Source organism: Lycium ferocissimum, chromosome 12 (assembly GCF_029784015.1).
Source record: "Lycium ferocissimum isolate CSIRO_LF1 chromosome 12, AGI_CSIRO_Lferr_CH_V1, whole genome shotgun sequence".
In the NCBI taxonomy this organism is placed as follows: domain Eukaryota; kingdom Viridiplantae; phylum Streptophyta; class Magnoliopsida; order Solanales; family Solanaceae; genus Lycium; species Lycium ferocissimum.
The window spans coordinates 48,623,285-48,644,463 of NC_081353.1; the positions used below are offsets into that span (position 1 = coordinate 48,623,285).

General features: G+C 32.7%; 1 protein-coding gene across 1 annotated transcript; it reads right to left on the reverse strand.

Moving 5' to 3' along the window:
• Positions 1 to 14,486: 14,486 nt before the first annotated feature.
• On the reverse strand, positions 14,487 to 15,395 carry LOC132039889 (dehydration-responsive element-binding protein 1E-like). Its single transcript, XM_059430440.1, has one exon. The coding sequence runs from the start codon at positions 15,304 to 15,306 to the stop codon at positions 14,617 to 14,619; it is 690 nt and encodes a 229-aa protein (XP_059286423.1). The 5' UTR covers positions 15,307 to 15,395; the 3' UTR covers positions 14,487 to 14,616.
• Positions 15,396 to 21,179: the final 5,784 nt, after the last annotated feature.

Sequence of the window (21,179 nt, forward strand, 5' to 3'; positions counted from 1 at the left end):
TGATAATGTGGTTCGCTACTTTTTGTTTATATGAAGAATTTCAATACTTATTTTTTGTCTGATTATTATTGCATGTTAATTTTATTTTTCTGGGAACCCACAACCTTGAAATCCTAGATCCGCCTCTGCTTATTTATTTGCTTGTGAATTTGAGCTTAATATTACATGTCGCTACTGCAACGGTAGAAAGAGCTTTTTCTTTGATGAAGTATATTAAAAATGACTTCCGTAGCAGAATTGGTGATGAATTTTTGAATAATTGCTTAGTTTGTTATATAGAGAATGAAGTATTTGAAAGTGTACCTAATGAAGCAATCATTGATCGTTTTCAAAAGATGGCAGTTCATCGAGTACAATTGTAATGATAATGTGGTTCGCTACTTTTTGTTTATATGAAGAATTTCAATACTTATTTTTTTTCTGATTATTATCGCATGTTAATTTTATTTGGGAACCCACAACCTTAAAATTCTAAATCCGCCTCGGACTAGGAGGTAAGGCCTGTTTACTTATATACCCAGCATCTCTCTTGTGTTTTGCCAATGTGGGACTTTCCTCCTAAACTGGAGTGTCACAAATGGTTACCAACCTGGGATAGAAAACTGTACCACCATTAAAAAAATTGGAATTATAGGACTAATCTCGTCACTAATCTGTTGCTAAATTACTCATATTTTACAAAAAAAAAAAAAAAAAAAAGAATAATTCGTCGCTAAATAAGATTATCTAAGGATTTTGTCGTTTAGCTACGATCCATTGCTTATTCTTGTTTCTTTAAGTATTGTACGTTGTAATTTTATCCAAATGATCACAAGGTTTCCGATTTCGTTGTGGAAACTACACAATAATCTATAACTCTACTAGGTGAGACTGGCCCGTGCTGGTATTTTACAAATTGAACGATAAATATATCTTTAGCAAATCGTAGTCTATTGATGTTCTAAATTCTAAACTCTTAATTTAGATCCAGGAATATAGCAAGCACAGGGCAAAGATGTTTTTTAACCTTACAATTGATTACCTCCGGGAGTACAGGCCCATGCCCACATTTAAAAAGGTTGAATTTATCACCTTTTTCATTTTATACTATATAAATTTTTTAGATTTAAAAAATCACTATTTATATTTAAAGATAATTTAACTTTAAAGATCTTATTTTATCAAGATCTTGTACATTGACAACCATTCTTATGGACTTGAAATTGTTAATATGAAACATTTTTTTCCAAGTGAAATTTCCTAGGATATGAAAGAGCGAAATAATGTATGTCAATATTTAGTCAAATTACATCATAAGTTTAAATGAAAGAAGTAAATCTTCTTGTGCTCTTGCTCTTTTCGTAACATCATTTTATTTACAAGAAAATAATTTGATATATTTTAAATTGAAAAACTTCTTATTGATCCTATAAAAATATTTAAAAGCTGAATAGAATAACTTTTTTTTTTTTTAATTCCAAAGAAAAAATGTTATAAGTTCTTATCCTTTTTATGTTAATAAATTTTATTTAGAATATAAATTCTGATAAGTTCATGAAACTCAAAGTTGAGCTTTAATATATGTAATTATCAATAACTCATAGGAGCATTAGTTAGACTTAATAAAACATTGGGTGGTTTGTTTTGCGTATAAAAGAATGGCAAATTGTTATACGCTATTTAATAGCGAATTATGTTTACTCCCCACAAAGGTAAACTCTTATTCATATTCGATGTTTACCCTCCGTTTTTTTATTTGGTTATGTTGCCTTGATACTCTCTTAAGAAAATATTTATTAGGGGTTTATTTTACTAAATTAAACTTATTAATTATGCTTTGAAATCTAAATTTGACTATTGATAGTATTAGAAGAAAATAATAAAATCTCTTTGGATTTGCTAAAATGGACAAGTAAAAAATTCTTTAATATCAAGGCTAAATAAAAATGAAGAGAGAGAATTCAGGACTTGTATTTATACATAAAATTTTAGTATTTAATAAGTAACGATTAATTAATACTATAAATTATCTCCTCATCAAAATTATTTAGCAATATAATAAACATGGGTATATATAAGTAGTTATCCTAATGGAGGAAATTAACAAGATTTTAGTATTTAATAAGTAATGATTATTTAATACTATAAATTATCTCCTCATCAAAATTACTTAGCAATATAATAAACATGGGTATATATAAGCATTTATCCTAATGGAGGAAATTAGTGTAGAGTAATATGACATCATTATTGTTAGATTAAGGGCCACATGCCAATTTGAAAAATCTGATGGCCCCACCTCTTTAAATGACATTTATTTCAAGTGAGGGCATGATCTGTAATTACAATGAAAAAGGTAGGCTTTTGCTAGAGTTGCTGACAAGGTCCAACAAACAAACCACAAAATACAACCTCGCTAAGCAAGCTTTTTGCATTGATGTGTTTTAAAGACTATAATAGCCTCAATTTTTTCATTGTTGACAAAAAGCAGATATGTTGAAACCACTCATTATAATATATAGAATTTTTTTTTTTTAAAAAAAAAAAAAAAAAAAAAAAAAAAAAACTGAGATCTCAGTACAACAACCGGTCAAAGTAAATTTGAAATTCGAGAGGAATAACCTCACGATACACCAAACAAAATATTGCACTTCGTCCTATAAGTAGAGGTTTCCAATTTGGTGACACCTTGATTGCCAGTAGGTGGTGGAGCCAGTATTTTCACTAATGATTTAATATATAAAAAAGTAAACATACAAAGAAGTCAAGAGATTCATCATATATTATATATACATAAAAATAATTGACCCTGCAAATATAGTATTATTTTCCTAACGAATTTAGATGCAAAAGGAGAAATGTTTGGTTAAACATTGTTTATTCCACTGGCACATCTCTCCCCATTGCATTAGCGGCAATTTGCACGATTTCCCTACTTTGGGGGTGGTCTTTAATTTTTTCCCCTCAAATTGCTGGTCTTTAATTTTTGTCCTTCACCTAAAATACTCCGAGATTTTGGGTTGGAACCCGGCTTAGTCATAAAAATTAAAAAAAAAAAATCGCAAGGCAAGACTTCGTGAAAAGTCCTATTTTTACGCGCGGATTTTGCTCTGCTGGGCATAACTAAAAAAAGCAACGTCTGCCGCATAAGGTAGACTTTTTGCAAAGTCTTGCCTTGCAATTAATTTTTTTTTCTTTTTTTATTTATTATTGAGCGGGGGTTTGAACCCAAAATCTCAGAGTATTTTCGGTCACTTTTTTAAGTGAAGGGCAAAAATTAAAACCAACAATATGAGGGGCAAAATTTTAGACCAGTGCCTTTGAAGGCCAATTCGAGCAAAAAATTGTTGCATTAGTACTCGACTCAAAATAAGGAATTGGGGAGTAGGTTGGGTTTGATTCGGGTCATTTGCACGATTACCCTTCAAAGTCACTGGTCTTTAATTTTTGTTCCTCAAATTGGTGGTCTTTAATTTTTGTCTTCGTCTAATACCATGAGGTTTAGGGTTAGGCCTCTGGCAGATTTTTGCATTCAAAATTCTACCTGAGGTAGAGTTTTGCGAAATTCCTTTTTTTTTTTTTTTTTTTTTTTTACTGAGCTGGAGTTCGAACACAAAACCTTGAAATATTAGGCGAAGGACAAAAATTAAAGACCACCAATTTGAGGGACAAAAATTAAAGACCAGTGCTTTTGAAGGACAATCCGCACAAAAAAATGGTTTTATTCTTGGATAAAGTTTTTGGGCTAAAGCTTGAAAGCCCAAACTAATCTTTGCCTCAGTGGGAGTCCAAATTTGTGATGGTCTTTAATTTATGCTCCTCAAGACAAATAATTTTTTCATGGGGTATAAATTTATAATCTCGCATAATAATATTTCATAAGTTATGTTCAGTATCCTTAAGGAAATTAGCTATACTTATATCTCACTAAACATAAGTTCAATTTTAAAAGGCAAAAATTAAAGACCAACCCATTTGAAGGTCAAACAAGGGTGGCGGCCAAGTTGAAAGGTATTTCATTCACTTTTACTTGTCCATTATATTAAGAATGCATTTTCACTTTTACTTGTCATTTTTAAAGCCTATTTGGATGGGCTTAAAAAAGTACTTATGTTCTAAAACAAACTTATAAAAGCCGCTTTAGATAAAGCTAAGCCAAACGCCCAATTATTTTTTTTTTTTATTTTAGCACTAAAATGGCTTATTTCGCCACCAAACACTCAAAAAAAAATTTTATAAAGAATAAGCAGCTTATAAGCCAATCCAAACGGGCTCTTAGAGCCGGGATTTGGATGGGCTTAAAAAAGTAAATTTATAAGCAAAATAAAAATAAGTCAGTAGCCTAACTTATTTTTTTTGGCTTATATGTTCGTTTTACCATAAGTTGCTTTAGATTAGCTAAGTCAAACGGGTCCAATTAATTTTTTGAGCTTATTTTAAGACAAAATGATCTAAAAGTCCTTACTACCAAACATTCAAAAAATTTGAAAAACAATTTTATAAGCAACTTATAAGCCAATCCAAACGGGCTCTTAGTATATATGGAGATTTTTTTTCATGTTTTACTCTTAGCATTAATTATTTATTCCCCAAATTATTTTACAAGATCCCAAGACTAGACATCAATTGATATGAATATTGTGATAAAATGCTCATATCAATTGTTATTTCTTAAAGGATATTCAAAGTTACCGGACAAGTAAAAATACACGGAGGGAATAGATAACTAATTTAGCGATCATTCTAATGTTAGAAGATAGGAAGTAATAGCTTCGTACCATGTCACAGGAGTGATGTTAAAATATGCCTTTTCACTGCAATTACAATACGGAAAAAGGCCAAATATACTTATGTACTATGAGAAAAGGTTTAAATATATCCCTCGTTATACTTTGGGTTCAAATATACCCCTGCCATTATACTATTGGATCAAATATACTCATTCTCTGTTAAAGTTGTTCAAGGTGAAAATCCAATCCTACGTGACACTTACATTTAATGAGGTGGATGCCACCTCAGCATTCCTAACTCATTTTACCCCTCCTCTCTATTTGTTTTTCTATAACTAAAATTTCCTTCCCTCTACCACCACTGCCACCATTAAAAAAGAGGGTCGAGTTATTTTATTAGAAATTCGTATGCACCATTGTTACAGAGATCCCTTGAAGTAGTAAAATACAATATTCTACTTAGTATCTAAAGAAAGCTAAAACGGAACAACAGCTGAAGTTATAAAGTACTACTAATATCAGTTGTTTATGAGAACCAGTTGGTAGTCGAGTGCTTGGATGGGTCGATTATAGAAGGCCGAGTTCAATTTTTTCAATTGCTCGTGCCGACAGAACCGTTTAGTTTTTGCAACAAGATTTGGCAATATGTTGATGCTACCATGAACAGACTCGTCAACACATGATTCGAGTTCCTTTGAGAGGTACTTTCTGAAAAAGAAAAACTAAAGAGATACTAGCAGGGCTGGGCACAATTCGTTCAAACTGAAAAAACCGACCGAACTGATTTTTTTTTTAAAATTCGGTTTAGGTTTTTCGATTTATTCGGTCGGTTTCGGTTTTAATTTTCAAAAATTCTTTTTTGAATATTTTAATGTGGTTAACCGAAAAACCAAATTTATTAACCAGTCTATTTTCCCCCTAAACATAATGCATTGGGTTTGGGTTATACCAAATACCTAAACCCGCAGCCCACAAATACCTAAATAGGCCCAAAATAAAATAGGTAAAATTTCTCAAATGACTACCTTATTGTAGCTTCCTACCATTTGTAACTACCCTTTTTAATATTACAATTCGTAGCTAAAAATCAGCTGATTTGTGTATGTTTTCGGATGTATTTCTTGTCGCAAATACATGAGCATACGGTAAATAAGGGCTTGACTTCCTTTATTTTAGCCTCTAAACGTGGTGATATTAAATGCGAATTCAATATATTTTTTAACTTCCTTTCCACATAATTAGCCGTAATATCCCCTTACCTTAAACGATTCTCTTCTTCCATTCATTGTTCAACGATCAATAACGTAAAAATTCAAAATTCAAAAATAAATCTTCAACACATCCAAAAAATGCAATAACAAACACGACAATCATCGTGTAATTCGTGCAAAAAGACCGTTTTTGATTTCACAAATTTCGTATATTCAATTTGTATTTAGGTGATTTCAATTGTTTTCTTGGATCATAATGTCAAAGTTGTTTATTTCTTCGATTTTTTTTTTTTTTTTTCGTCTTCATCATCACGATATTCGAAAATAATAATGTAATCTTATTGTAAGTATGTTAATGTACATGAATTGTTAGGAATCCAAAAAAAAAAGGATCAGCTTCATATCTTTTATTTTTCCGAAGCTAAAACTAAGTATTTCGAAGTGTAACAATATGTGTATGTTATATTGAAATATGTTTTCTCTTTTACACGTTCCAATAACTTTTCGAAGTTTTCATCAATAACTTTCGAAGATCCAGTTCATATCTTTTTTATTCTCGAATCTAAACTATGTATTTTTTTCCGTAATTCAATATCTAAACCATGTATTTCGAACAAATGTAATTCGATAGTAGCTCTACTATGTATTTTTATAATATCTAAACTATGTATTTTTGCCTTGTCTAAACTATGTATTTGTAAACTATGTATTTATGAACAATGTAAACCGAACTATGTATTTACGCATCTTGTCTAAACTATGTATTTATAAACTATGTATTTACGAACAATGTAAACCGAACTAGTTGAACTATGTATTTTTATAAACTATGTATTTACGAACAATGTAAACCGAACTAGCCGAACTATGTATTTATAAACTATGTATTTCTGAACAATGTAAACTGAACTAGCTGAACTATGTATTATTTAAATTTGAACGTGAATCTTATGTAGGGCATACATATTACAGGTTTATGTCGACACAGTGATTCAAGGAATTTTTTTTTTATGAAATGGCCAATATTTCATCATTGATTAGACACTCTGGTATTTGGAACGACGAGAATAAATACGTCAATTACAAAATTGATCCGTGACTTTCGGCGGTATTCGACGTATGAGGAATTGTTACAAACAGTTGCAACACAATTGAATTTGGACACGAAAATGAAAAACATAAGCATAAAATACATGGTTGAAGGTGATTATATTCCAATGGAAATTCACAATGACATGGGTGTTAGGGTGTATGTGGAACTGAAGAAGGAGAACAAATCGCAAGGCAGAACTGGGGAGTGTATGCCGGATCCAGCATAAAATCTTTAAGAAAAAGTTAAAGTTATGCCGGATCAGATAACTAAAAGGCTCCCCCTCAAGACAAAGTACGCCCTAAAGGACTTTTAGTTAAACATAACTAAAAGTCACGGAGGGCATACAAAATTTAAACTTTGCCTTATAAGGCAAACTTTTTTTTTTTGGTTGAAAGTCTATTTTATTCCATCCAAAAAACTTTTACAAAGACAAAGTTAAAGCCGACCTTCAATCGTACATGGTAAAATTCCTACTCACTAACTTGTATAAGTCAAACTAGGAGCAACTATTACATTAAAAAAACGACCGATTTCAATCAACTACACTTAGCTAGGGATAGCAATTCATAGCAGCAAAGAGCTCTCTGCCATTTGAAGTTGTTCTCGCTGGATGTGAATATGTTGTGCAATCTCTCGCAAAGTCTATCAGGAAGAAACCGAGTATTTTGAAATCGAGTATGTTCCTTTCTCTCCAAACCAATGCCACTAGCTACCAAAAATGCGAAAGAAGTAATGGAGCGGTGGCCGATTTGTGTCTAGCAATGTGTGAGATCCATTTGATTTCATTTTGCAAATTTCCCCTATTCTTCTAGTGTACCCCGGCCATACCAACAATCTGTACCACGGTCCTTTTGTGATGGAGCATTCAAAATAAAGATGGGAAAATGTTTCTTGGGTCCGCACTACGTAAGATGCAATCGGGTGGCACTTGAATGCCAAATTTTCGAAGTCTATCAACAATTGCTAACTACTTTGTATTGCCCGGGCAAAGTGTGAATTTGTATCGGGATGGACATTTGGTTGCGGATAATACTTTTCCATGTAACTTTGGTTTATATGCTTGAAAAAATACATATATATGCTTCAAGGCAAAGTTTGCCCATAAGGCATAAGTATGCCCCCATCGGCATAAGTTTAGTAAATCCTTAACAAGTTTATGCCGGGGGCATACTTTTAAAGAGGTAAACTTTTATGCGGACCCGGCATAACTTTGTGAAGGAATTATCAAAGTTATGCGGACCGCATACTTATGCCAAGTACGCCCATAAGGCATGAGTATGCGGGGTCCGGCATAAAATTTGTAATTCCTTAACAAAAAGTATGCCGGGTCCGGCATAACTTTGGTAATTATAAAGGGTTTTTCAAGTTGGTCCAAAGTCACGGTTTGAAAACAAGAGGCACGATAAAATCTTCATAGTCCGTGGGATCCGATGAAATATCCATATCAAATCCGCAAGATGTGTTTATTAACCTAAAACATATCTACAACATACATATTTTGTGTCGGGGAATTAAAACATACATATTTTGTGAACCTGGTGAATAAATGTATTTGTGGATTCATGGTGTCGCATTTTACTATATTTTTTCAAAACTTCAGATTTATTTGACAATATATGGAACTAAGTACTTCAAACATATGGAACATAAAACCCACTGAGATTACTTTGGTTAAATGATAATTATCCAACATAAGTCAAAATACATCTAAAAAACATCGATTGTTTCCGTAATGAAAAAAAGGACAAAAAACATGGAATGCACGAATAGTATTTATCAAACATCAATTGCATCTACAGTGTCATAATCGATTGGTGGCCTGATCGGTCTTGGTGGAACTTCATTATCACTCTCTGCATTGTCAGCAACCTTGCCTTCAGCCGTAGTCCCATAAGAGTGCACCGTATCTCATACGTGCGTGTGTGCATCAATGACATCCGGAATCCTTTCACCCGATGTCAAATACTCAAAGATTGCCGGCCACAAAAACACGATCCCTAAAAAAAAAAAAAAAAAACTTTTATTAGAAAATATATGTTTCAAGTTCTAAACAAGGTATCTCAAGTTCAAATAACTCATGTATTTTATAAGAATAATAAATTGATATGATATATCATGTATTTGATACTCTATGATATTTTAAAAAATGTATGTCTATAACTTACGTGCTACCGCAGCTTGTCGCGGGGCAGTTATCAACATAGACAACTTCAAGGATATCGATCGTCCCTTATCCGCATGCCGGGTCTTTCACCAAATCTATGCTTTTTTGATTTACATAGAATCCACCGAGATGTAGGAAATGTGGTTAGCAGTAGCAAGCTTTTTATTTCATTCCTAACAACCGCGTTGTGCCGGGTGATTGATACGAGTTGTAAACATACGACGTTCGTACATTATTTTTTTAAAAAAAGAAGAAGAAGAATTCAGCGGTAAAATAATGAATGAAAAACTAATGATAAAATATTTAATTCATCATTAAAAATACCTGTCCTTGAATGAAAGGAGTACCAATAACCAATGATTTTCTTCTTGTATATTCACCGGTATTAGCACGTTGTCAACGGTATGCCACGGGACATTGGAAATAAGCCTGTGGCCCTTAACATACTCAATCAATACTTGCTCTTCAGTTGCCACATTTGTCTGTGTTTCAACATTGCGATATGCATGGTGGACCACATCAATTTTCCAGGTTGAATAGGCGATCCAAGCGTGGTGAATACGAAATTGTTCCTTTTGTCATACTTTCCTTTCTTCCGAAAGTAATAGAAAATGACGTCAATGTGTCTGGTTATGTTAAAAAATACATAAATTAGATCACGGTAAACACGTAAAACAGCATTGTAGTAGCAAAAATGTAAATTTGAGAACCTCTCGTATTTTATAAAAACACGGCAGTAGGAATATCCGAAAATACTTCCGGCTCATGTGTATTTGTAAAATACAGAATAGCTAAAAATACACCAAGTGCATGTGTAAAACAACTAGTTGATAGGGCATATCTTTGATAAAAAATCACCTCGTCATTCCAAAGTCGACCATCCATCGATAACGTGTAAACCAGTTCTTATCATTGACAGTTGTGATGCCAAAATTGAATTTGACTCCATTGTCAAAACCTGCCATTTTTTTTTGTAATGGTCTTCGTAGTTCTTTCTGCGCCAACAAAAAAACCAAAATACCTCAACTTATTCACAAAAATCATGCGGAATCACTATATGTAAAACTATGAGAAAAACACATACTTGCTATCGTGCCTCACAAGCAGACCGTTTCGAAGCCAAGTACGGTATTCATTCACCATCTGTACATCAAGTGGACCAGTAATGAAAAAATACCTGCTTGTCCATCGTTAATTGTTGTTCTCCGACATCTGTCTCTACAACATTTTTCCCTTTGCTACTATAAGCAACATCGGATGTTTTTCTCCTCTTTGTGGCGGTATCAAAATCATTTATTTTTTCCAAATTAACGAGTTGAAGGATTTCGATTACGGAAGGATCATGGATTTTCTTAGATCTCCTTTCAAGAACAAGTTTCTCACCGGCCGCATCAACATCATGTTGTTGCCGAGAAATACCCAAATCAAACGAAGGGGAATCTAAATTTTGAAGAGTATGTGGGATACCTCTTGTAACCCTACCGTATGCTTTCATCCGCCATTAATTGATGATTTTCACTACTCAAAATGGGAAACCCTAAGCATTGAAAGTTATAATTTTTTGAAAACGAGTCAAGAATATAGAATTAAGTTGACTAAAATACACAAAAAAATGAAAAACTTACACAAATACACAGCCCCGAATCTCGGCACGATGAAATGTAGTGGAATCGTGCTTGATGGTAATGGATAGATTCGATGAGAGAAAAAAAAGGCTAAAATTAATGGAAAGGGAGAGAGAAACTAAAGTATATTACGTGCGTTTCAAAAATGGGAAGATGAGATAGCGTTTCCCTTTATTTACGTGTATTTGTGGGCGATAAGTGGAAGTTCTTGTTGTATCTATAATGGGCAATTTAGAAAATTAATTAGCTATTATTATTAATTTTAATAAAAGGTAGTTATTAACATTAAATAGGTAGTAAAAGTAGCTATAACAAGTAAATTTTCCTAGAAATAACCAACCCAACTCCAATCCCTAACAATTACACCATTACAATGTACACAAGTCCACAACTCCTAACTCCAAAAATGATCACACCAGCCGCCTGCCAAATCTCTTTAGAAACTAGGGTTGTTCTTCAAAACACACACTCTGCTTATGATCTTTATCCTCATCTTCATTAACTCAAAGGCAGAGTGCAATGGTTCATGCTCATTAGAAGTGCTGGTTTCTTATAAAGAACCATCAGTGCTACTTTGTTTGAGTTTGAATTCTGAAATACACATGTTATGTCCAAGAGATAATGGATCAGACTCTTCACTTCCCTATTTCTTTACTGGTGGAGTGGATGGGCAGATTTGGTACTATGCTAATTCAAGTAGTTACAATATTTAAGGATTTAACATTGAGTGAAATCAGGTACTAAAGGATTTAAATTCAAAGAATTTAACCAAACCGAAAAAACAAACCAAAATAAACCAAACCGAAATTGCAAAAATCGAACTGAACCGAATTTATTTTAGTTCGGTTTCGGTTACCATTATTACCAAACCGAAAACTGAACCGAATTTCTTAAACTGAATCGAACCGACCGAATGTCCAGCCCTAGATACTACTAGTAAACCTCATCGATTGGGAGCAACTTTCACTTGGAATGTTTGTACTTTGAGAGTTTACGTGTGTGCGTTTTACAAGCTTAATTTCTAAACGTTAATTTCGTTAAACTTTAAGGAATCGTTTAGTTGTTGGAGTAAGGATAATAATTTTAAGATAAAATGTATGATTATTTTATCTTGCGTTCGATTATGAGTATTAATTAATATTATTTTACCCCCCTTTTATTTATAGTAAAATATCTCTATGTACCAAGCGACCCATAAAAGCTTTTCGTCCTATTGACGAAATTAGAAATAAGAAGAGGAATCATTATTTTTGTCGTTATATACAATCACTAGCACGTGAAAAGCCCAACATTCTTAATTACGCAAGATATACTGATTTATTGACCCCCACGAAGAAAAGGAAACCCATTTTGTACCTTTTCACCTGCAAATTTTGCAAACTGATTTACGTGCGGTACCATATTGTGTCCACGTGGTCCTTCTTTTTTGTTTATATAGTAATCAGAACATGAACAAAAAGAACTTTTGTACTTTCAGCACACCCTATTACCTCAGTAACGAACAAGTCAACACCTATTTTTAGCCATAACCAGAGGCACATATAGTGAAAGGAGATATGGGTTTATCCGAGATTACTCGCTGCAGCTTCAATCATGTATATATTTGTTAAAGTACGTATATATGACATATTCCTAATATACTCCCTCTATTTGAATTTGTTTGAACCTATTTCCTTTTTAATTCGTGTTAAAATGAATGATCTCTTTTCTAATTTGGAAACAAATTTCTTTTTACGAATGATTCAACACACAAATTTTCAAAACTTATTTTGAACCACAAGTTTCAAAAGCTCTTCTCTCTTTCTTAAATATGTACATTCAATCAAATAGGTTCATATAAATTGAAAGGGAGGGAGTAGTAAATTAAGTAATTGGACATGTGGAAATAAATATAGGCTATCGCGCCTATTCTACACCCCCGGCCACCCCCACCACCGCGGCAAAACGATCTTTAATTCCTAACTTTTTGAGATTATTCTATGACCCTTATTCTCAAGACTCAATTATAAATATCTCATTCTTTATTTTTTTTTCATATTTCTTCTTATACATACTACTATTATCTCTCTCTAATTCATTAGTTTACGATATCTTTTTTCTGGTTTAACTTCGTCAATTTGGTTGTAATAAATTCTCTCATGTTTAATTTTACTATCCGCGGATTGTAAAATTTAATTATTTTAAGCTTATCTGATTAGTTATAAACAATACATGGCACAGTTTCAGCTTACCGAAGACATGAGCTTAGATAGGAGGTTGTGGAGGATTTAGATTAGGATAGAAGGCTAGGTTGCTTATCCTTTCACCCTAGTAGTTGTAGTTTTGTTTATTCGTTTATTACCATTTGATTTCTGCTTATATTTGTTGGGCCTTGTACTTTGATTATCTTATTTATTTATGATAGTTAATGCTCCTTTCTTTCCAGATTATTCTATCATGACTTTCTCGCTTTTGTTATTCCTCGTTTTCATATTGTTTTGGATATGCTTGTCCCTATCTGACTTTTTGTCTTGTCTTGTTTTCTCTCTTGAGCCGAGGGTCTTTCGAAAACAGCCGCCCTACCTTTCAAGGTGGGGGTTAGGTCTGCATACTCTCTACCCTCCCCAGACCCCACATTGTGGGATTATACTGGGCATGTTGCTGTTGTTGTTGTTGATTAGTTATAAACAATGCTCCGTGATTAGTCCCCGTACGTACTAACCAAATAACGAGCACTTAAGTCGTAAGATATTAACAAAACTACGGTAATTTCAGTGAAATGTCATTTTTCCCATTTCAGTTGCACACACTATCACATCAAGAAATGCTAAAGTTATTTAAAATTGGTATTTCCAACTAAAATTCAAAGGAGGTTCATAAAATGTGCTCCATGCGTTCCATTTTACTTGTTCTCCTTACTAAATATAGACGGTCCAAAATACTCCATGCATCCGTTCCATATTACTAAAAATATCCATCCAAAAATACTTGTCAACTTAAAAAACCAAGATAGAATTAATTAAATGTTCCCCACTTTGCCCTTAGCATTAATTTTTTTTTTTTTTAAAGTAAGCAATATGGATAAGTAAATAGAGTGTATATTCATTGAAAAGAGTTAAGGGTAAATTAGTAAAAAATACTTTTTATTTATGATTTATTAAGAGACTGTAAAAGGGAAATGTGACAAGTAATATGGGACGGACGGAGTAGTTGTCATTCTAAAAAATAAAGATATAATTAATTATTAGTTTTCACCTTTACCCTTACTCAATAAATGTGGAGAGAAATTAATATGGTGAAAAAGAGAGTAATATTAAATTGATTTATTAAGAGAAATGTAAAAGGGAAATGTGACAAGGACTATGGCACGGACAGACTAGTTGTCATTTTAGACAATCAAGATATAGTTAATTATTAATTTCCACCTTTATCTTTACTCAATAAATGTGGAGAAAGATTAATGTGGTGAAAAAAAGAGTAGTATTAAATTGAAATCAAGGAATAAATTTATCATTTTAGTTAATATTTTCTTAAAAGTCGTGAAAAAAAGAACATGACAAGTAAAATGGAGTACAAATTACAATCCTTAACATTTTAAGCTTTGCCTGCCCGCCCCAATTCACATGTTCTGGGTCTAATGCGCATGTGTACAAATATACTTAAGTTTGTTCTATCAAAACTATCAAAATCCCATACTGAGGTTGCTTCTTAATTTTCTTAAACAATAGATTTCTTATTAAAAGCGGCAAAATCCATATCCCAAACCTTCAAATAAGATTTGGAAAAGAAAAAGAGTTTTAACAAATTACAAAATTGATTTAGCTACAATATGATATCAATAACTCCACAAGGACACCTCAACATCACTTTCCAGATCATCCCAGCTGAAATGACTCCCTAATAAGCATGGATTTGGTGAAAACAAACATCCTTCTTCCATGTTTGCCTGCCATTCCTTTGTCCCATACATTCCCATCTCTCCACATGAGTTATTGTACAAAACATTTTCTTCAGCCAGTACCATATTCTGCATGCAATTATAATCTACAATATTTTCTTCTGGTGCTACACCCTTTATTTTCTCATCACCAATATTAACTTCAATTTCCTCACTTGGCCCCCAGACCCCACTTGTGAAATTACACTGGATATGTTGTTGCTCGTACGCCTCTGCAGCTCTGGCAGCCGCTTGGCGTAACTCCTTGGGATCCGTTGATACAGGAACTTGCAACCGCCAAGCGGAGTCCGCAAAATTCAGAGTGGCTAGCTGTCCTCTAAGCGCCAATGCAGCAACGTCGTGTGCACGTGCAGCCATTTCTGCGGTCGGGTAAGATCCCAACCATATTCGCTTTTGTTTGCTAGGCTCACGTAGCTCGCAAACCCACTTATTATTATTCCTCCTTCTCACTCCTCTGTATACCGGGTGGCGAGTTTCCTGAAACTTCTTTCGTCCTGCAGGCTTCTTGGCCTTGCTCGACGAAGCTTCCGCTCTAATGGAAGAACATGGAATCGAGTCATTCATCATTGTTATTGGTACAAGTAAAATTTCAGCTTCTGAATTTCGATTAATTGAATCTAAGTTATTCTTTCTTGAGTTTCTTGTAGTTTGTATTTTGTACTTTGTAGTAGTAGAATGTGCATGGTGTTTTTATAGATTTTTGATTATGAAGAGAGAGGAAAGAGCACGTGGATATTCGATATGGACGCGCACACGGAACGTATCAGTTTAGAGAAAGGTATGTATTTTTTTTTGTGGGGCCTGTTTGACTGTGTCAGCAATAAATTAGACAGATGAATAAGAAAACGTTATCGGGTTTTTTTTGTGGGGCCTGTTTGACTGTGTCAGCAATAAATTAGACAGATGAATAAGAAAACGTTATCGGGTTTTAGCACGTTGTAGTGATTGGGCATTATTTATAGTAAAAGAATGAGTCGTACTCTCGTTACTTAATGGGTGAGACACATAGCCAGATTTAAGATTTAAATTTTAGGAGTTTAATTTTTTAAATTTTTAGTATTGAGCCATTATATATTTAAAGTTATGAGTTCATATCTATTATTTATTGTAATTTTAGTAAAATTTTGCACATAAATTTGTATCCCGCATTGAAAGTTTGGGGTTCAATTGAACCCTAAGTTAATGTGCTCCATCCGCCTCTGATATTGAGACAGAAATTAAATCTGTTTCTCGTTTGAGGAAAATAAGGTTTTAGACTTTCAGTACACGTAGGTTACACATATAAGTAAACTTTCAGGTTCAAACAATTAATTTGTAGGTGTACTCCCTCCGTCCAATTTATACGAACGTACATGTCGGACTAAGTTGAAAGTTTAAGAATATAGAAAAACATTTAGAACTTTATGATCTAAAACAAATGGTAAATAATTGTATGACTATAAACTATCTCATTAAGGATAAAATTAAAAATTTAAAGTTAAGTATGACTCCTTCCGTCCCAATATATGTGACACCATTTGATTTGACACGGAGTTTAAAAAAGAAAGGAAGACTTTTGAAATCTGTGGTCCAAGCAAGCCTTATAAAAATGTGTGATCAGAATCATCTAAATAAAAGTTAAATTGTTTTAAATATCGAAAGGTGACATTCTTTTGGGATAGACCAAAAAGGAAATGGTGCCATAAATCGATGGGATAGAGAGATACTTACTAATTAAATAAATATATATATATATATATATATATATATATATATATATATATGTGTGTGTGTGTGTGTGTGTCGCTTTTTAGTGGTGTAAAAAGAAAAGAGTGTTATATAAATTGGGACGGAAGGAATAATATTGATGTTTCATTTTGTATGAATTTTTTTTTAATTTTCTTTGAAGATAACAATATAATTTTCTTGTTTTATTATCATTAAAAACATGTTTTATAGATATTAATTAAAATGTCATGCTCCTTCCGTCCCATTTTATGTGCATGCACGCGTTATTACTTGGGAAGTCAATTTTTTAAAATTATTTTTCTCTATTTTTTCTAGTAATTTTGAATTATTAGCTATGCTGACTTGTAGTATTGTTGCATAATTTTTAAAAAGTAAACTTTCAGGTTCAAATGGCTGTTTGTTCATCTTAAAGCTCATACCATTGTCACATATCAACTTAGGTGACGCCAAGCCAAATGAATTATGAAGTGAAAATGTCATATGTCAAGCTATGTGGCATGCCAAATCAATTCGGCTTGCCAATGCAAGCTCGCCAAGTGTATAAGGGCACACTAAGGCCAATCAAATGGCCCTTATCACAAAATAAATAAGATTGTTTTGTAATTCAAACGAACCAATCAAATTAAAATAAATTTTTTAGCTTTATCGAATTTATTTTATTATTCCACGAGCTCCAGGATTTAAGCTATGTGGGGTTAACCGTTGAGGTTCTTAATATTTAACACATTATATTTTTTAAAAGATATGAATTCAATTTACTATTTATTGCAATTTTAATAAATTTTTATAAATAAATTATTTGTGCTCCGCATTAAAAGTATTAAGTTCAGATAAACCCTGTAATATAATATTGCATCCCCCGCTCCTGAGGAAAAAGGAAAAATCATAAGCACATCAAGCAAGCAAAAGAAAAGCTCAAGCATTCCTGAAGAAAAAACATTAATAGTCTTCCTTTACATCCGCAATCTTCATGATGAAGTTTAAGCCAAGATTTCAAGCGAGCGCTTCAAATGTTCTGTTCGTGATAGTTGGATCTCAAATCGTGATTCGTAACGATCATCAAAATGTTGATCAAGCTATTGATTCAAATTCAAAGTCCGTAAGGTTCAAGATCAAACTATCAAGCTAATTGATGTTCGTGAGGAGAAAAATCAGAACTACATCTCTTTAGATTTGAAATGTTCTAGAAATTGTAATCCTCGTTAATTGTTTTTCTAAATGAAATGTTCCATTTGTACACTATTTCTTATCTTGATTATTTTATGCACAAAAAATTGTTTACACATGTTAATCACGTATTTTGGTACTGTATACGAATGGTTTAATCATGACGGTTCGTAGGGCCTTTAGCTAATTAATTGAGAAATGAATTGCCTCACGTCATGAATGGCACAGTCAATGGGGGGCCTCTTTCAAAAGGTTATTGTCTGCATTCTGCTACGTGGGAGGCTCCGACATTGGTCACAAAGTGTAAAGGTGATGTCACCAGTTGGTTACTGAAGTCCAAACTCATCGCCGGGCCAAGTGATCGTCAAGATCTTTCACTTAAACACCTCAATTAAATCTTGTTCCATTTAGATACCCGGGGTGGACCCTTATTATGTCATTTAGACACTTTTTACTGAATCAACCAAATATGTAATGTGTGTGTAACACACTTGCCGATGACATGACAAAATGACAAATTAAATTATGACATGTATCACTTGATCTCATAATAATATAAAAACTAATTTTGAGTAAAACTAATATTTCAGAAAAGATTAAAAAAAATCTATTTTCTAAACCCTACACATTATTAACACACACACAAAAAAAAAAACAATTAGTAACAAAAGAATTTTTTTGAAATCATGTTCTTGGTTTCTTCACCATTTTCATGTGTGTTCTTGTTCTAACCACGATTTTAATCTAAAATTTTAAGAAAAACTTCTCCAAATTTGTTGTAACTTCAGCTAAAGATTCCCCACGAAGACCCGAGACAACCCCAACATTAATGTTTCAAAATTTTCATCAAATAAAGTAACCCATTTTAAACCCTCAAGCTTTCTAAAGAACCTTTAATGGTGTTTCAATGATTTCCTATGATTTTTTTTCTTTTTACTAGGAGAGAAAGCAAGAAATTGAGTTGAATTAAAAATGTAACTGATTTTTTTTCCTGTAGTGATAGCGCCGACAGTAATGTCGATGATGGTAGGAAGATGGTAGAAAAAAGAATGAAGAAGAAGAAGAAGAAGAGAAGGAAATTAAACAAAAAAAAAAAAAAAAAGAAGATTTTTGGCCTTTCCACGCGCCTGTTTGGTGTGAATTGTCAGGTCAACGAAAAGTGTTTAAATGACACAGTAAGGATCCACCTCAGGCATCTAAAGGGAACAAGGTGTAGTTGAGGTGTCTAAGTGAAAGATCTTGACGAGCACAAGGGGCTAATTATGATAAAATTGTCAACTGCCCAACTAAATTATGGAGGAGTCCTATGAATTTCCTTAACTTACTTTATTATTATTATTTACCCTCTTCACTAATTACCTAATAAAGAAATAAGTAAAGATGCAACATGTGCACATACACATATTTTCTAAGCTAAAAAAATAGGGTTTTAATGTCTTCTTTCATTTGACTCTTCTAACCCAAGTAATCGGACCCTCATGCTCTCTCTAATTTAGAATAAGAGCTTTTTTGCACATGTTGTTTTTTAACTTATTGGCGGAGGCAGAATTTTCATTAAGGGGTGTCAAAAAATTATAATCATGTCACAAGCAAGCATCAAACTCACAACCTTAGGGAATTTTTGCAACCCCTTAACCACTGTGTTAAAGCTTCAACTTGTGTCAAAAGGTGTCAACCGTGATATATATACCTAGAAAATCAATATTTTACCTCTATAAAATGCGTTTTCTGGCGAAAGGGTGTCGCTTGACACCCATTACGGCAATGGTAGCTCGGCCCTTGATTATTCATGGTACTCCCTCATAATTTAGATGTGTAGTCGATAATTTCGCCATAATTTAAGGGTGATTCGATATGTTGTATCCCTCTTCCTATCTCATGTTTTACCAAAATCACAATGACAATATATTTTTTAGATATCATTTTTTCATCCCACCTGGTTTTTCATATCTAAGCTATAAATACATTAATACTGTAAATTTATTAATATACATTTATTATTATTATTTTATTTATCAAAGGTGATTTGTTACTAGGATTCTATTTATTTCAACCTTTCGGCATGCTAATTGTCACCTTTCTCTTGTTTATTTTTATTTTATGTTTCTTTTTACTTCAAATTCCTTTTGAGTCTGGTGACTTTTTCTGTGAAAGCCCTAGGGATGACTTCCTATTGAATGTTCTATCTGAAGTCAAACCTTTAAAAAGTTCAACATACATATTAGAACCGAGGAAGTCACCATACTAGGTAAATCTAAGGAGATTCAAGAAGAATTTTACTTAAAATAATGGGAGAATGCATTGAAAGGAGAGAGAAATTGAGAGAATCTCTATTCTTGTTTGGATGGTTGTTACATGTGTGTTGTTAGTTTAAATACAATGTTTAAATTTTAATGCATCATATCGTTAAATCCATCATTACGTAACTACGAAAAGTCTCATTTTATGAAATGACTGATTTGGTGTTATCGCGTCGTTATTTTATCTTTTTTTTTTTCTCATTTTTATTATCTAATAATTCTATTTTATCATTTACCCTACCTTTTTTATGGTAGCTCTATCCCGTACCCTACGTTTTTTTGGTAGGTTTATCCTTCAAATAGATGATGTGTAAGATTATGTAACGATAGGAAACGATACAATCTATCCAAATATTGTGTTAATCAAAATAATGCAATACGATACAATACAACACATTACAATATAGTACGATACATTGTGAAACAATATATAACAATCATCCAAACAAAATGAAAGTCAACCCTAAAATGAATATCGTGTGCTATACTATACTTTTAAGGTAAAATTGACAAACAACCATTTTTCAACTTGTCGCTTAAGATTTAACCATTTTAAAAGTAATTAAAATATAACCACTATATAATCAATAGGACAAAAGTACCCCTAAACTAAACGCTGAAAACCTACACTTCTTTAGCTTCTTCTGCACTTTTTCTCCACACTTCTCCATTCTACATAAAGTTTCAATAGTTTTACATAAAGTTGGCTAGTTTGTATTTGCATTTGTGTATGTTGTATGATATCTGGAATCCAATATTTACATGTTAGACTATATTGTGAGTGAAGTAGTTCTCTGCGCATCATTAGATCATGGAGAGTTTGTTAACTGGACAACAAATCTCCATTTTGGTATATTTGAGGTCATGATTTCATTATATGCAGGTTCTACGATTCTTATTTAATCAAATAAAAAATCCATAAATCTTTCAAACTTCAGGAAAAAATTCACGGAGTATGAATCTTTTTCAGCTTAAACTCCAGGAAAAGTTCTCAGATGAAAAGATGATTGAGGGAGTTTGAACTACGGCTGTGAAAACTCTACAAAAAATACTGGAGTTTGAAATGTGATAGTTTAAAACTCCATGAAAAATTAACTGGAATTCAGAGATTCACTAGTAAAAGATTTGAGTCCACTTTATTTAAATATTCGTTAATTCTCAATTACAATTTTAACAGTTGCTAAATATTAACAAGTGGTCCAAAAAATGTCCATCCCACGCAATTTTTACTATTTTCTACAATAT

What these genes read in the sequence shown, in the direction of transcription:
- LOC132039889 (XM_059430440.1), bottom strand. Translation starts at nt 15,306, where the DNA reads ATGATGAATGACTCGATTCCATGTTCTTCCATTAGAGCGGAAGCTTCG.